We start from the raw sequence: 15,867 nt of genomic DNA on the forward strand, positions 1-15,867 counted from the left end.
AGCTAAGATTCGATAATTTTTCTTTGGACAAATTATGGTACAGAATACATCCCTTACCGTACTGATTAGGATTGGTGATGAGCTGATGGTAACTTAAAGCATGATTAAGGAATTTGATTATCGTAAATGACAAAGCTTAAGGAGGTGTAAAGTATGAGGGCATTACTTTCTGGAGTATTATATATGGGGGTAGGGTTTCTGGCATAATAAGAAAGCAGATCGATCGAGAGAGGTAGGGTACTAGGGTAAGCTAGGGTTTGCATGAGATGGGATATGTTCGTCAGTCGTGGATATTTATGAATCGTGAGGCTGAAAATGGGAGTGCATGGGAGCCAGTAGTGGGTACAGGTCTCTGGTACTGGAGAGGGCAAGAGTGATGAGAAGAAGAAGAAGAAGAAGAAGAAGAAGAAGAAGAAGAAGGGGGAGGTAGATCATGACTGTTTATTAGAGGAAGACGACGGAATTGATCGAGAAGGTACTTGTCATGTAGCTCGGTTTCGAGCTCTCGACGAACATGGCTGATAGAGTATACCACGTGAAACTCTTTTGGTCGTTCACGGTAGAATGATTTCGGCTTTCATTTTTATTTGAATTATAGGGTTCTTCCGTTCCTGTTTGTTGGAACTTGATGGTTCTACTATATCAACTTGATGAATGATATGCTTGGGATCGAGGAGGAAATGTCATGATTCATTAGAACTCGAACCTTCTAATGAATATAAATTAATATTGGTGGAGGTAGTTCTACTCCAATCTAGAGGCACTGGCGCACTGCGCAAGAGATCCACAACGGTCACAACTCACCACAATCATATATGCATCAGCTTTGCTTAATGCAATTCATGGTAGTTCCTCATGATGCATAGCAGCATATGATATAGCTCGAATTCGATCACCACGTACCGAAAGTTTTTGGCTTAAGTATATATAGGCAATTTATTTTCGAAATTTCAAGATATACAGGCAGGAAATAGCAAGGAAATAAGCCCGCATATAGGTATTGGTGCCAAGTGCGTAGTTGCATACAAATAAACCCCACGTGCCATTGAGTATGAAATCGATTGAGCACCGAACCCTAGTCTAAGCTAGTTAGGGAGACATGGAAAGGTCATCATGGTTGTTGGATTGTGACATGATCGGTCTCAATCAAACTTTTACTAGAAATGTTGGTGTTTTATGTACAGATTTAACCTTTTTTTTTTTTTTTTTAAGAATGGACTAGACTAGATGATAGCAAAGGTAACATAACATACTCGTTAATCATGCAAAGCAATGGAAGAATGACACGAACTAGTAAGTGGAGAAATCTATCGTTAGGTTTATGTCAAATACCTGATGATACAAACTGACAAACATCAGCAATGCAGTAGCATCAATCATGGATTGCACTGATCAATTAGTGCGCCCCTAAACAATGTAAAAGATATGAAATATACTCTTTTTTTTTTAAGATTTGGCATATCAGGTCGTACCTTTTACAAGCCATTATTTCTGAATATTTGACGGTCTCCGTAGAATGTTTGACTCTCTCAGCGCATGGTGCTGCATCCACGAACTCGAGATTAAGCCACAACAGCTCGTTACCACTACTGCATGTATCCGCTGGTTATGATATGAAATATACTGAGAAAACAAAAAAAAAACGAAAGAAGAACGTGCATATGAGATGGAGGAGCCTTCCCCCTTATAATGAGTTCTGTTTTTTCAGTGCGTAGTGGCCCGCCGTTATATCCCGCTGTGAGCCTGTGACTATGGCTTCACTCCCAAGTTTAGATACATAGCCGAAAGGCAAAACAAGAGCAAGCATACTAGGAAAGCCCAACACAAGACCCAGCACCAATAAAAAGCCCCAAATGAGTGTCGAGTCATCGAAGATTATCACGGAGCGTGAAGGAATCAGTTCAAACGATGAGGCCGGAGAGTCATCAAAGAGGTTCAATCTGATGAAACTGACTGAACTGCCAGAATCTCTCATCGCCGGACACACCAATGCCAGAACTTCACTTCCGACTTCAGTAAGAAGTGAGCAAAATCACACCATCTATTTCTTGCAGCTCGTTAACTGAATGGGCGCATTCTGCCAGAAGTTTACTTCCGGCTTGAGTAACAAATGAGCGAAATCACACTATACATTCTTGCCGCTCGTTAACTAAATGAGCACTGTGACCACCGTTCCCTTATTTCTTCTTCACGGTCCATGCCAGCACCAACAAAATATGTCCCGCGTAACAGTATTAATAAGCCAATGTTTATAAACCATAAATACTATGGTATCTGTATATATGAGATGTTTAAGGCGAGAAAACAGACCGTGGAATTGCTAGGTATTCTAATATTGTAAACATAGCTAGTTTGAAGCTATACACCACTGGAAAATCAATCATTTTCATTCACATTCTACATATTATTTTCTCACAACATGAAAACTGAGTCTGCAGCTCATTGTAGAGATCATGTAGAATTGGTACAGAGGTTGTAACCAGAGATCAAGGAGCTTAGTGCAAAGGCAACAAATGCAAGGAATGCCATGCTAACTGAAGCAGTGGCCATCTCCGTGAACTCATCTTTCCCCCAATTTGATTGCCAGTCATCGACCCTGGTGGCTGCCGATGATGATGCTGAAATGAGAAGATATGCCAGTACCTGCAAATTTTGAATCAGCAAGGCAAGCATTATTAATCAGTATGAGACTATAAGTTGATGCAGTTATTATGATTACTAGGACTCCAATACCAACCATTCCATTCAATCTGATATAAGATAGAATTTGAAGGCTAGTGGTTGGAGCCAGTCCCCAATACCAGTAACAATACCACTATGAAGTTCAAAGGGTTCCCCAGTGCTAAAGTAGAAACATAAAGATGACACTTGGAAATAAGGTAATGTGCAGCATCAAATTGTCAAGCAAAAGGTAACCTTAACCCCAACAAGTAATGAATAACATTCCCTTCAATAATCTGAATAGGAATTACAGACATTCCTATGGGTACAACTCCAAAAAAATGGAGTCACTACTTCATCATAATATGACTGATTCTACAGTTTTCCCAATAATGTCCAACATACAAAATGCTCATCATGCAATGTATCGCATAGATTGTGTTTTAACTTTTTAGCCTTTACCAAACCAACCGACTTTGGTTTTTGATTTCTCCTCTAGGAAAAACCAGAATCTTACAAAGCCAAGCAAGGTGGACAGGCAGCATGACTCACCTGATCCATGAAGAAATCAAAGTGGCGACGGAGGTGGTGGCTGATCACATACTTCCCCGTACCTAATAGATACGAGAGATTGTATGCTTGAAAGGCGGCATACGCAAATCCAATAACAGCCACCGCTAAACAATACCTGTAACAACCATTACATTCATCATCACACCATCTCCGAAACTTCAAATTCAAAACGTTAGCACCGCAATCCACAAACTTTCAACAGACTATGAATAGACATTGCCTTTCATTTTCGCTCATCCAACCAGCATGTAGCTTACTATCACTAATTGAACAACTTAGCTAGTAAGCTAATGAATCACTAGCACTAAACTTAATTGAAATCGTAAAGCAAAACTATGAAATTGAAATTTGACAAGAGATAAATGAAGACCTGTATTCCTTGTAGCGATCAAAGGAGTCGCCGCTCCAGCCCTGAGTTTTATCGGCGGCCATAACCGAGAACGAAATCAAACACAGCACCAGCTCGCTAATCCGAAACCCTAGCGCCGCCGTCTTCACCATATCATCCCTCCTCGGCGGCCTCGATCTCCCGACCCCAGCGCCGTCACCGCCGTCTCCGGCGAAGCCGTTGGGAGCGACCTTGGGGACGGAAGGCGGGGGATCCTCCCGGGCGGCGCGGTTGGAGTTGTAAACAACCAGCGGCGAGGGGGACTTCTCCGGCGGTGGTTTGTGAGGGGTGAATTTGGCGGGGAGGGGCACGAGGGCCTTGGAGTTGTCGGGAGGGGGCTTCTGAGGGGAGAGCTCCGGCGAGGCGTAGGGAGGGCTTTCGAAGGGGTCGCCGGCGTCGGATCGCATGGGGGAGAGGTAGCGGAGGGGGGATTCGGTGGTGTAGGCGGAGTCGTCGGAGTTTATGGAGGACGATTTCTTCATGCTTGGCTTGGATTTCAAAGCTTCCATTATTAATTATTGATTCAAAACTGGAGCGAAAGAAGAAGAAGAAGAAGAAGAAGAAGAAGAAGTGAGTATGAGAAGGGAGTGAAAAGTGAAAGTGGAAGGAGGGAAGTGAAGAGCGGAAACACTTGTTGCGACTCGCTTAACGCCTTAACCTTGTGGTTTTCGCGGGCTACGTGTAACTCTACCTATCTACTTTAAAGTGACCCCACCGGTTTTTTTACATAAATTTGTCGGTAGTACCGCGTGTCAATGTCTAATTGTATATTTTTCTAATCATAATTTGACACGTAAGATTTAATTAGTAAATTTATATTTAAGTTATTTTATCAAAAATTATTTTAGGCTTTTTTCTAATACCATACACCATATACTCTAATACCCTAAGCCATAAACTTTAAACCTGAAATCCTAGTTCAAAATTATTAATATCTTTGAAGATTATTTCACAAATAATAAAAATGTATTAAATTATAATTTTAGTGTGATAAATCCACGTGCTTAAATATAATAGGTAATGATGACCACTAGATATTATCACGTGATTTACGGTAGCATATAAAAATTTCTCGGTTTTCTTACACAATTTAATTAGTACAAAATCGACTTAGACCTAAACACTAATCTGTGCCGAGAGTTAGGTCAAATCCTCCTTAAGTCCGTGAAATTCTTACTTATATAGAAATCGCATGTCAAGACTATTACTAACTCGACCACATGTAATTCATAAGTTCTTGGTCATATTTGATGGGATTTACTTTGTGAATTTGGACAATGAGAGTTCAACACCAATTTTTGATGGAGTTGGATACTTTTTCCGTTCCCAGTATTACTCAATAGCATAGTGCTCTACATCTACCCAAGCAAAGCGAATCGACAGAATGGGGTCTCAAATCCAGGTACTAGTTAGACAAAAGTGCGATGCAATAATACACAAAGTTTAATCAGACCAACATTATTAAGGAAGCAATTAGCATTTCTCATCATACTCAAAAGCAAAAGGGGAAGAGTGGAAAACTATAAGATGAAGTTGCACGGTTAAGGGGCAAAAAGCAAAGTAAAAACAAAATAAGAGCCTACGAAAATACAAGCAAAGCTTTGAGTGGAAACTTTATATAAAGTTCACTCGGGTTTTCTTTAGTGGTGCGCTATCCTTTGTGAAAGAAAGCTAAAGGCGAAAATTCCCTCCCTACTTTTTACATTTTGCATGAATACAGATTCCTCATGGGTTCAGTAACATTCACAAGAATCAATCAATTATAGCATCTTTCAAGCTAATGGACTCCACACGTCTTCTTCCACCTTATCACTGATATTTAAAACTCGCCCATATGTTATGTGGTCAGATTATAAATAAAAATGTTGTTTTTCGAACGCAAGACTTTGGCCGACACTGACGAAAGACTACTAGGAGGAAAGTATATACCAAACACAACCAAGGAAATGATTTCTATTAACAATGGGATGCGTTTACTAGTCATAACCCTTTTAGCTCCAAAATTAACAAAAGCAAAAAAAAAAACCACAGATCAGAATCTACTAATTTCTTAACTTCGTAGTTCGGACTCTAATCATTCATAAAGTCATGGCAATCATATCAAAACCATAACAATGTAAAATCAGAACAAGAGAAAAACCTGATGTGGCAACTTTTTACTGCATCGTAACCTCCTTAGTCTCGTTTCAAAATCAAGGGACTCTACACAAACTCCAACCCAGTCACCATTCAGAAAAAATTTATGCTTCCCATCCAGTGAAGTAGAGGTATCATCTACCAATTCCTCCATGCCACATTTGAACAATTTAGGCAATATGGGCTCCAATATGTTTATACTTACAAGTGCAGTGGTAGCCATATTTAATTGATTTATAGGACGGAAATCTAAAAACTGAGCAAGTCAAATTAGATTTCACTCAAATGACAGACACTGCATAAAACTAACTTGGAAAGATTGGTTTTGACCGGCTAATGACAGAATACTACCGGACTCTCCCAGTTGTCCTCCACAAATCGTATATCATGAGAACGAACATCAATACCTGTAAATGATACAAACGTTAATACTAATCTCAGAGTACATTGCTTCGAATCAGACAGAAAATAGATGCTATGAATCATTTAATCATGATCCTTGTACCATTTCATATTTACCATTTTCCTTTTGAAATGGAACTGTTACTAATCCTTATGCAGCGATAAGTAGCATCTCATGGAGAATGAATTCTCTCTATATAATATTCTCTGTTATACCCAGAAATTTCCCAAGCCCGAGCCTTGGAACTGAGGACTCCTGTTCAACCTACACTGATTTGGAGGCAGAAAACTTTATGAAATAGCTAGAGAGGTACCTTGAGCAGGTCGAACCCCAAATCGCATGAGAGCAAATCATGAGCCTCACTGTTATAATGAAACCTCACTGGTAGGTCCTCTTTCTCAATTTGATCATGAATTCATGATTAAAAGCAGTTGTAATCCTTGTACGATCTATGACTGGTAAATTCATTTTCTTATCTTCCCTTTCAGAGGTATGTAGAAAAGGAGAGAGTATGCAATGTATGTCACTGTAAATTGGTACCAAATCTTCTACTGTAATCTTGCCATCCTGTTATTGAAGTGCACTAAGAATAAATGTGAAAATGATTGCTATATATAATAGTTTCATCGGTTTATTGAGCGCCATTTCTATACTGTTATCGAAAAAGTATTTAATTGTTTTCGTTGTGTCTAAGAATTTATATATAAACCAAACCACCTAATATGCCTCCATATTCTAGTCTTGGGTGTTTAATGTTTAGTGCTTCAGTTGTATATAAGTATAATCCTCTTTAGAAATCTGTACATTGCAATTGTAGTGAATAGAAGCTTGTCATTGCAGGCATCCTTCTCACTGGGGTAAGGTTTGCTTTCTCTCAACCCCAAATGGTGAGACATAAGAATGGAAAGATGTGATGCCTGTAGTCATTTCTTAACTTCGTACTCTATAATCATTTATGACTTGCCATATGAATGAAAAGATATGATGCACATATATATATAGTTCCTATCCAGAGTGAAGTTTTATTCTGGAATTTCAAAGTGAAGTTCCAATTTTGACACACTTTTCGGTCAAATTTTTTCACCATAAGCGATTCAATATTTAGGTATGTTATTCAAGATCATCTCTACAAAATTTCACCTAATTCGGACATCGCTAAGGTATTGAAATTATATTAAATTAATGAATGAATTAAAACTGTTAAACGTGAACCGTTCATGTAAATCTCAATTTTGAAAGCTCAAACCATTGTCAAATTGAATGAAACTTTGTAGAGATGATCTTGAATAACATACCTAAATATTAAATCACTTATGGTGAAAAAATTTAACCGAAAATTGTGTCAAAATTGGAACTTCACTCTGTAATTCAAGAGTGAAGCTTCACTCTGGATATGGACTGTATATATATATATATATATATGAGGATTTTCAGGTGCGGATGTCCGTAGGTCTCATCATTTAGCCCGCGGAGGTCCGCAAGCCCGATGAGTTTTGACCCTGCCCGGCTTGGGAAAAAGCTCGCTAGAATCTGTTTCTGTGGGTAGAGGGTCAGGCTTAGATTAGAGGTGTGAAACCCGGCCCGGCCCTTAAAAGCGTGCAAAATAATAAAATATTATACATACATATTTTATTAGGTTTAGAACAAAACTATCGCATTATGAAGCAACTATATGAAGGAAATTTCTTCGGATCGATCGACACCAGCCGATATGATCAGTATATATATTCAGTGACCTTGTAAAAATTTCATCCAATTCAAATCTAGTTTAACCGTTGGAATTTCCGATAAGGGTAAATTCCTCCTATGGTACCTGATGTTTGGCTACTTGGACAATTTGGTACCTGATGTATGAAAGCGGACAATTTGGTACCTAAAGTTTTCAAATTTAGGCCATTTTGGTACCTCTATCAATTTTGACCATATTTTTAGGGTTATTTCCGTCATTCTAGTCCTAAATTCATTAAATTCACATTTTTCTTCATTTCTTCCTATAATTGCCTCTTTTTGGAGATAATTAAATTGATATATCTACTCCACTTAGCATCTACTTCGCATATATCGAAAATAATTTTTTTTCTTAATATACTCATTGTATCCTAATTATTTTATGCAAAGGAAATAAATTGCCTTTATGCAATTGTAATTTTTTTCAAATTTTTTTTAATTACTTATAATTAAAATTAATTTATATTGATAGCTATATTATGAAAACTTATATACGTAAATCATCACAGATACTAAGTGGATGAGTTATCAAATTTTTAGTGATAACTTAGAGGCAATTTGGAGGTATTATAAAAAAAATGAAGTAAAGTTGAGATAAGATGACGGAAATAACCCTGAAAATATGGTCAAAATTGACATAAGTACCAAAATGGCCTAGATTTGAGAACTTTGGGTACCAAATTGTCCGCTTTCATACATCAGGTACCAAATTGTCCAAGTAGCCAAACATCAGGTACCATAGGAGGAATTTACCCTTTCCGATAAATCGAAAACACTACTAATATGTCATAAATGAAGACACATTACGAAAATGCGAACACTGAAAGCCGTTTGCATATCTGAAATCACCTACTTTTTGTCACCGATTGTGTGAGGTCGCACCAAAGAAACCCATTTGGCAAAAACCCCGGTCAATGGGGATATAATATGTCAAAACGCCTTTTTTTTGGTTTACCGTATGTACGAACAGTCAAACCATGTCCAAAAGTAACAAAATTTTTACAGGGTCCCTAAATATATATACCGATCACATTTGCTGGTGTCGATCGACCATATTTCAAACTAGAGTTGGCGATTTCCGAAGTGTCCATTAATGTATCATAACTTTTATATTAGGTGTAGAATAAAACTATCGCATTATGAAGCAACTATATGAAGGAAACTTCTCAAGATCAATCGACACCAGCCGATGTGATCGGTATATATATTTAGTGACCCTGTAAAAATTTCATCCAATTCAGACCTCATTTGACCGTCGTAATTTTCGGTAAATCGAAAACACCACTAATATGCCCTAAGGGATGACCTATTACAAATATGCGAACGCCGAAAGCCGTTTGCATATTTGAAATCACCTATTTTGCTGGCCGATAAGATTCTGAGATTGACCAGCCCTGAAGAAATCCATTTGGCAAAACCTTGGTTAATGAGGTTTCAAAATGTCTCTTTTTTAGTTGACCGTTGGTACGAACAATCAAACCATGTCTAAAACGGATGATAAATTTTTACAAATGGATTTCCTCGTTGCGACCACTCACGATCGGTGACAAAAATTAGGTGATTTCAAATATTTAAACAGCTTTCCGCATTCGCATCTTGGTAATGGATCATCCCTTACGACATATTAGTGTTATTTTTTGTTTACCGGAAATTCCGACGGTCAAATGAGATCCGAATTGGATGAAATTTTAAAATGGTCACTAAATATGTATACCGATCACATCGGATAATGCCGATCAATTCCTTTGAAGTTTCCTTCATATAGTCACTTCATAATGCGATAATTCTATTATAAACCTAATATAAAGGTTATGATACATTAGTGGACACTTCGGCGATCGACAACTCCAGTTCGAAATATGGTCGATCGACACCAGGAGATGTCAACGGTATATATATTTAGAGAACCCGTAAAAATGTGCCGATCAGAGCTACATCAGCGACCCACGGTAGGCAGAACCGCGTAATCGCCGAAATCTGCCCAAAAACTTGATTTTTGTAGATTTCAACCGTTGTGGCTCACCGATAGAGCTCCGGCCGACACAGACGGAATCGCCAGAAGATATGCTGTGCTGGTCCGCTGCGCTGTTGTGGCCTGCCGTCGCCAGAATCGGGACGTCCGCACCTGAAACGTCCTATATATATATTAGCATAAAAAAACATTGGGAGCCTCATAAATATCTAGGAACGGTTCACAACTTGGTACTCTCATATTAGTTACAGTACTTGTCACATTATATCTGGTCAATTAGCAAAAATGATATACAGCTCTATAAGTTACAGGGGGAGTAAAGGTCGAATTTCGGTGGAAACAAAATGCCAGAAAATAATACATCATATGTATTACTTTACAGAGTAAACCAGCCTTCTTCACTTGGATATGGTACAATTAAAGTACCCATCTCTCACATCAGAGTATGTGGATGTCATGCCATATCGAAGTGTAAGAATCAAGCCAGTGATGGTACAATGGCTCATTCTGGCAATTTCAGGCGATTGAACAATACTAGGAAACTTTGCTCTGGGACAATGTAAAGAAAACCAAGATCTGCACCTCTGGCATAAGGTCCAATACCCTACAACAAAACATCAACCCAGGGAAGAAAAAGTTAGAAATATAGTAGGTCATTATAGTTTACTGGTAATCTAGGCTTCAGGAAAACAGAAGTGATGGTAAATATCCTGAGCTGGTTTAATCACCTTGGCATTGAGTTGGAGTAGTTCTCCTTCAACCCATTTTGGATTTCGGAAGCCCAATTCTGCTATCCGTCCTTGACCCTTGTAACTTGCAACCTTAAAAAAACACTTAATAAGCATACATGTCCAGAATTTCATTTGATGTGGACATTGTAATAGTTGAATGCAGTGAGCTTTAAGGCCCAACTATGCACGCTATTAAGGTCATTGTACAGTTTAAAACAAACTAATTTTAATAAGATAACATTAAATAGTGTACAAGCCAATGAAGTTATTCATTAATTAAAGTGAAATTCCTAAAGATTATATATGTAAACAAGAGACAAGGGAAAGTGCATGTTTTGTTCTCTACCAGTTCCCAGTTCCCACTGTACTGAATTAGTCAATAGAAAGTGCAAGTTCAGTACTAATTTCTATAGTACTAATATTAAATGGAAGTATTCCCAGAAATGCAATTTGCAAGTATCATTACCACTCCTAATTCATCTGGATACATTCCACGATTGGACAGGCGTTTTCCTCTCCCAATTTTAGCACGAAATGTCACCTGGAATATGCATAAATCACATGGGTTAGTATACAAGAAAGAAAAACCCTGATGCATGCAAAAATTGAAAATGTGGTTGCATAGAATAGCTATAACCTGGCCAGCAGGAACATTTAAATCCCCAGTTAACTTAACCGCCTCAACATATTCAAAGAACTCCACATTGCCAGAATCGTCTCTGTCATCTGAACCATTCCAGTGCCCATACCTACGCCTGAGTTGCACAACCTCAGGGCCATAAGGACCAAATGAACCAACATACAGACCTACAGCTCAACCAGTAGAACATATATGAAAATTGTCTGATTGCTTAAATTTAGTACAAAACAAATGAAGATGAGCAAGAAGAAATCTCACCTTCAAAGGGATCAAGATCCCCACGTGAGGTGCTAATCCGATTAAATGTTGTATATTGAGATACTGTTTTCCGCTTATTGGCTTGACTAACAGCAAGTTTGACTATATCACGCATATTTTTGGTAACCTATAAGTGAAGACATGAAAAAGTAAATTTAACAAAATCCAAGGAATGGTTAATATTGCTAGAAGAAATTGAACTGTTTAGTATGCTAAACTGTTTATTATGCTTTGACTGAAAACATGAAAAACAATAAAAAAAGTTAAAAAACAAATACTTCCACCAGTTATGTATGTGAAATATTGATCAAAAATAAAAGATGGAATCCTACAGAACTGGCACTGATGCAACTTGAAGACATTATATACTGTGCTACAACTAGGGCACACACAAAGTAAATGAAAAAAGGCATCTAGGAAGAACTTTCTATAAGGCATTTTGAACGAATAAAACAAAGCATCCAACTAAATCAGTGAAGTACCCAAAAAGGCCAACTGGATTTTTCAAAATCAAATTTAAATTGCACGCATCTTCAGTTATTCATGATTGCATACGAGCTCAACTGACCTTTGGAGAAAGCTTGTCAGAGTTCCAAAATGCCTTGGCAACATCAGATGGCATAAGCTCAGAGACAGTTTTAGCTGCTTGAGCTGCCACTTTGATCTTGGATGATTTACTTTGCCTAGTATCATGATCTAGGCTTCCCCCCGGAATATGCAGCAGAAAAGATTCTCTCTCCATATCTTTGATTTCAGCAGGACAACGAACATACTCATCCTTGGTGGTAGTATCCTCATTATGTACAATTTCGCCAATAAAAAGTTTCATGTCCAAATCTTTTTCATCATCAGTGGTATCACTACTCTCTACTAGAGTGACCTCATCAGGTTGAATTTCGTCCGAACTATCAACTTCATCTTCAGAATTTTCATCAGATTCAGAGTTTTCACTATTTTCTTGCATCAGCCGGTTTACTGAAATGTCATCCTCCATTGCTTTCTTAGCAACATCAACATTCATAACTTTAACTTTGAGTCCTGGAAGTTTTTTCTTTAGAAAATTTATCACACTCTTTATACCCTCCTCAGTTGCTCCCTCGATATTAAGTCCTTTCTCTTCACTGCTCTCTACCTTATCATCATTTTTCTGAACATCTACTACGGTTGTTTTATCAACTTCAGGAGTAGATGAGCCTTTCTCAGGTTTGGATGGTACAACAGTGGAGTTGGCTTTGGCTTGTTGCATGTACACTACCTGCTAACATATCCAAATTAGAGTGAAAGTAGAGCAAAGATATGCACTACTAAGAGCATCAGACTCGTGATAGAGCACTGACTACTAGACTTGAAGTGCAATTAACCCACTATGCATGCATTTAAAAATGGAGCTCTTGGGCATGCAATAAAGTTTGAGCAAAGTATCATCAGCCAAATTAGACAAATGCCATATTCTACACTGATAAATAAAAAGTGCATGCATATATATCAATCAACTATTACTAACAAACGCATTTGTATATTGTAGATCACCTGCATAACATATGCCCCATCTGCATCTCTAACGACAAAAATTTCAAATAGGGGTCTTCCCGGAGATGCTGCAACCAACTCCCTGCATACAAATAATGATCACTGTAATCCTTCCAGCATATGCCACCTAAATCAAAACCCAAAGACCAAAGTATCATACCTTGGACTGTATGTCCTGCCAACGAATCTGCCAACACTAGGAGTTATCCGTACGATTGTTCCAAAGGGATCATCCGAATCTTTCGGGTAACCCACCCACCAACCTACCTGCTCAATCACAGATAACAATTTATTAAGCTGACAAAAGAATTCACCTCAAATTAATACTAAACTGACAAGTACATTACAAAATTACCAGCCCGCTTCCGGTGTGTTTACACAATTTCGAAGCATCATGGTAACGCTCCTCCTCGATTGCAACCTGCAAACACATAAACACACCATTGTCAACAACCAAATTCTAAGGAGCAGTTCCCGGGTTTATAGTGACAGAAAATGCTGATCTGACCTTCAACTGAGCCATGATCTCACCAACCGTGTCCTTTGACGTAGCTTCGGCAATCGCCATTTTCAGCTTCACGGCTTCTTGAAAGTCTTCCTTCTCAATTGCATCCTCTAATTGAAACTAGAAAAAGAACACAACATCAAGTCAACAAAAAAAAAAAAGATTAAAAGCAACACAAGTTGAAGTAAAAGCTCAGCATTGAAGTAGTGAAACAAAAGCAAAAATTGAGCATTGAGGAAGGAGAGGAAGCTACCTTGAGGACAGAGGAGAATGTCTCGGCTTGTTCAATCTCGGAGAAATGGCGGCTCCACTGACTCCAATCCCATTCCAAGGAAGATAAAGAAGAAGAAGAAGAAGAGTCGACACTAGTAGTGCTGTTATTCTCGCCGCAACTGCAGCACAGTCTTCTATTCCTGGTCGAAGCCTTGGATTGAAGAGAGAGACTAGTGACAAGGCAGCCGGGGTTGAATTTAACGGACTTGTTGTTGTTGTTGTTGTTGGTATTGGAGAGGAAACCGGAGGAGCAGCAGAATTGGGGGACTGGGATTGCGGCCACCTGACCGGCGACCCAGGAATTGGGCACGGCCATGGCGTCACAAGTTAGGGTGATGTGGTGGGGTGGAATTGAGAAGAGGCTGAGCGGGTGCCTGGTGGTGTTTATCGGAGCGTTTGATGAAGATGACAAAGAGGAAGAGATATATATGGATAGAATCAAAGACTGGCATGGGCCGCCTGGCCCGTAATATCTTTTTTTTCACCAAGTGGGATTTTACCCCCAAAAAAAGAGAGAGAGGAAAAACACGTTTTAACAAACGTGGACTTGTAAACAAGAGGAGGCCCCATTTCAAAAAACAAGAGGAGGCCAGTGAAGTCTGGCCGGCAAGGTGGTTGGTTGATTTTCCGGTGTGGTGGTTGTCGTCTTTGATTTCTTCATTGAAACTTTTAACTTTGAATTTTCAGCCTAAAAGACTTCACCAATGAATGAGAAAATGTTAGTCGATTCATTTTCTCAATTAAGCTTATATTTTATTTTTATTTTACACTGATATGGATGTTATCCATCGAAATTCTCTAAATTATTAGATTTCTATTGCGCCGTTACAAACATTGGGATGTATGAAATACCTGTACAATTTTGTGTGTACACACACTTTTCAATTCTAAGTTAATAAAAATATCCTTTCAAAAAAAAAGTTAATAAAAATACAAAATATTCCCAATTAACAAGTAGTTACTAGGAGTGCAAACGAATCCTCATCTAAACTTGAAATTGTGTGGATTAAAAAAGGAGAGAAGACAAAATGAAATTGTTGTCATGATGTGAGGTGACAGCAGTGTTCTAAATACGATATTTAGAAACCGATAAGATATTTCCATACCGGTTGACTTTATCGGTCAACAGTCAAATGTTGATCAATTTTCGATGTATCAGCTTGACTTTGATTTTTTTCTCTTCTTTTTTTTTCGAAAAGTTTATATATATATATATATATTATTATTATTATTATTTTGAATCAAAAAGTAAGTCATATTATTAAGTAAGCAGAGACAAGCTTAAGATAACACACCCCTAAGAGCCGACATAAATAGCTATTATTTGGTCATAACGACCATAATACACTAATAAAAAAGACCAAACCTCACCTATCCAAACAGAATAACACTATAGATAACAAACTCAAATCTATGTAAAAGAAAGATTAAAAGGTATCAACCACACTATCTTGAGCTTGCCCTTTTTAAAACTGATAATGGATCATAAAGAAACAACAAGGGAAGCCCAACACGGACATTGAGCCCAAGCCCAACAAGAGCCTGAAACCCTCCACACCACCACTGGTGACGCCCCCTCTTTGATGTCGGCCACAACCCCACCAGATTGCCCCGCCTCGACATCAAGCACGTCACCCTCATTCCGTCGAGTGCCGTCGAAATCATCTCTGATCTTGAAACCACCAGCAAGGGGCCTGCCAAAACCCAGATCGGTTACGCCGCCGCTACATAGGACGGCCACATCAACACACTCAAAACTAACCGGAGAAAAGACCCGGTTGTGAAAGAACGATGCAACATCCTCTTTCTGGCATTCGTCGTCGACGGAGGAACAAAAAGGAATACCCAGATTCGAGGGGTACTGTTGAGCCTCCTCGACAGCACCATATATATATATAATGTTTTTTTTTCATTTTTCATATACAATTATAATTTTTTAACTTAATTTTACTTTTTCATACATATGATGAATTACGAGCCTAACTAATTATTCTTATACACATTCTTTTATAATTATTTGGTGTTGTTCATGTATTTTAATCGTAAAAAAAATCAGCTAATATTTCTTT

At 38.3% G+C, this 15,867-nt stretch overlaps 2 protein-coding genes across 2 annotated transcripts; both read right to left on the reverse strand.

Moving 5' to 3' along the window:
* Positions 1 to 2,333: 2,333 nt before the first annotated feature.
* On the reverse strand, positions 2,334 to 4,213 carry LOC126794403 (CASP-like protein 4A3). Its single transcript, XM_050521114.1, has 3 exons — positions 3,605 to 4,213; positions 3,214 to 3,349; positions 2,334 to 2,643 (listed from the first exon to the last, which is right to left on the reverse strand). Exons 1-3 carry the CDS (start codon positions 4,129 to 4,131, stop codon positions 2,452 to 2,454), a joined length of 855 nt encoding a protein of 284 aa, XP_050377071.1. The 5' UTR covers positions 4,132 to 4,213; the 3' UTR covers positions 2,334 to 2,451.
* A 5,854-nt stretch (positions 4,214 to 10,067) lies between these two features.
* LOC126793542 (protein EXECUTER 2, chloroplastic) lies at positions 10,068 to 14,213 on the reverse strand. The gene is made up of 11 exons (XM_050520093.1): positions 13,779 to 14,213; positions 13,529 to 13,645; positions 13,376 to 13,441; positions 13,181 to 13,287; positions 13,021 to 13,102; positions 12,059 to 12,745; positions 11,491 to 11,617; positions 11,230 to 11,399; positions 11,059 to 11,133; positions 10,590 to 10,682; positions 10,068 to 10,465 (listed from the first exon to the last, which is right to left on the reverse strand). Exons 1-11 carry the CDS (start codon positions 14,112 to 14,114, stop codon positions 10,364 to 10,366), a joined length of 1,962 nt encoding a protein of 653 aa, XP_050376050.1. The 5' UTR covers positions 14,115 to 14,213; the 3' UTR covers positions 10,068 to 10,363.
* Positions 14,214 to 15,867: the final 1,654 nt, after the last annotated feature.

This window comes from Argentina anserina, chromosome 5 (genome assembly GCF_933775445.1).
Source record: "Argentina anserina chromosome 5, drPotAnse1.1, whole genome shotgun sequence".
Lineage (NCBI taxonomy): Eukaryota > Viridiplantae > Streptophyta > Magnoliopsida > Rosales > Rosaceae > Argentina > Argentina anserina.

Excerpts from the sequence above, each read along its gene's own strand:
- LOC126794403 (XM_050521114.1), bottom strand. The coding sequence starts at position 4,131 with ATGGAAGCTTTGAAATCCAAGCCAAGCATGAAGAAATCGTCCTCCATA. Across the intron at positions 3,350-3,604 it reads GATCGCTACAAGGAATACAG|GTATTGTTTAGCGGTGGCTG; the intron begins GTCTTCATTTAT and ends TGGTTGTTACAG. Across the intron at positions 2,644-3,213 it reads TTGATTTCTTCATGGATCAG|GTACTGGCATATCTTCTCAT; the intron begins GTGAGTCATGCT and ends CAAAATTTGCAG.
- LOC126793542 (XM_050520093.1), bottom strand. The coding sequence starts at position 14,114 with ATGGCCGTGCCCAATTCCTGGGTCGCCGGTCAGGTGGCCGCAATCCCA. Across the intron at positions 13,288-13,375 it reads AACACACCGGAAGCGGGCTG|GTAGGTTGGTGGGTGGGTTA; the intron begins GTAATTTTGTAA and ends GTGATTGAGCAG. Across the intron at positions 11,134-11,229 it reads TAAATGTTCCTGCTGGCCAG|GTGACATTTCGTGCTAAAAT; the intron begins GTTATAGCTATT and ends TGCATATTCCAG.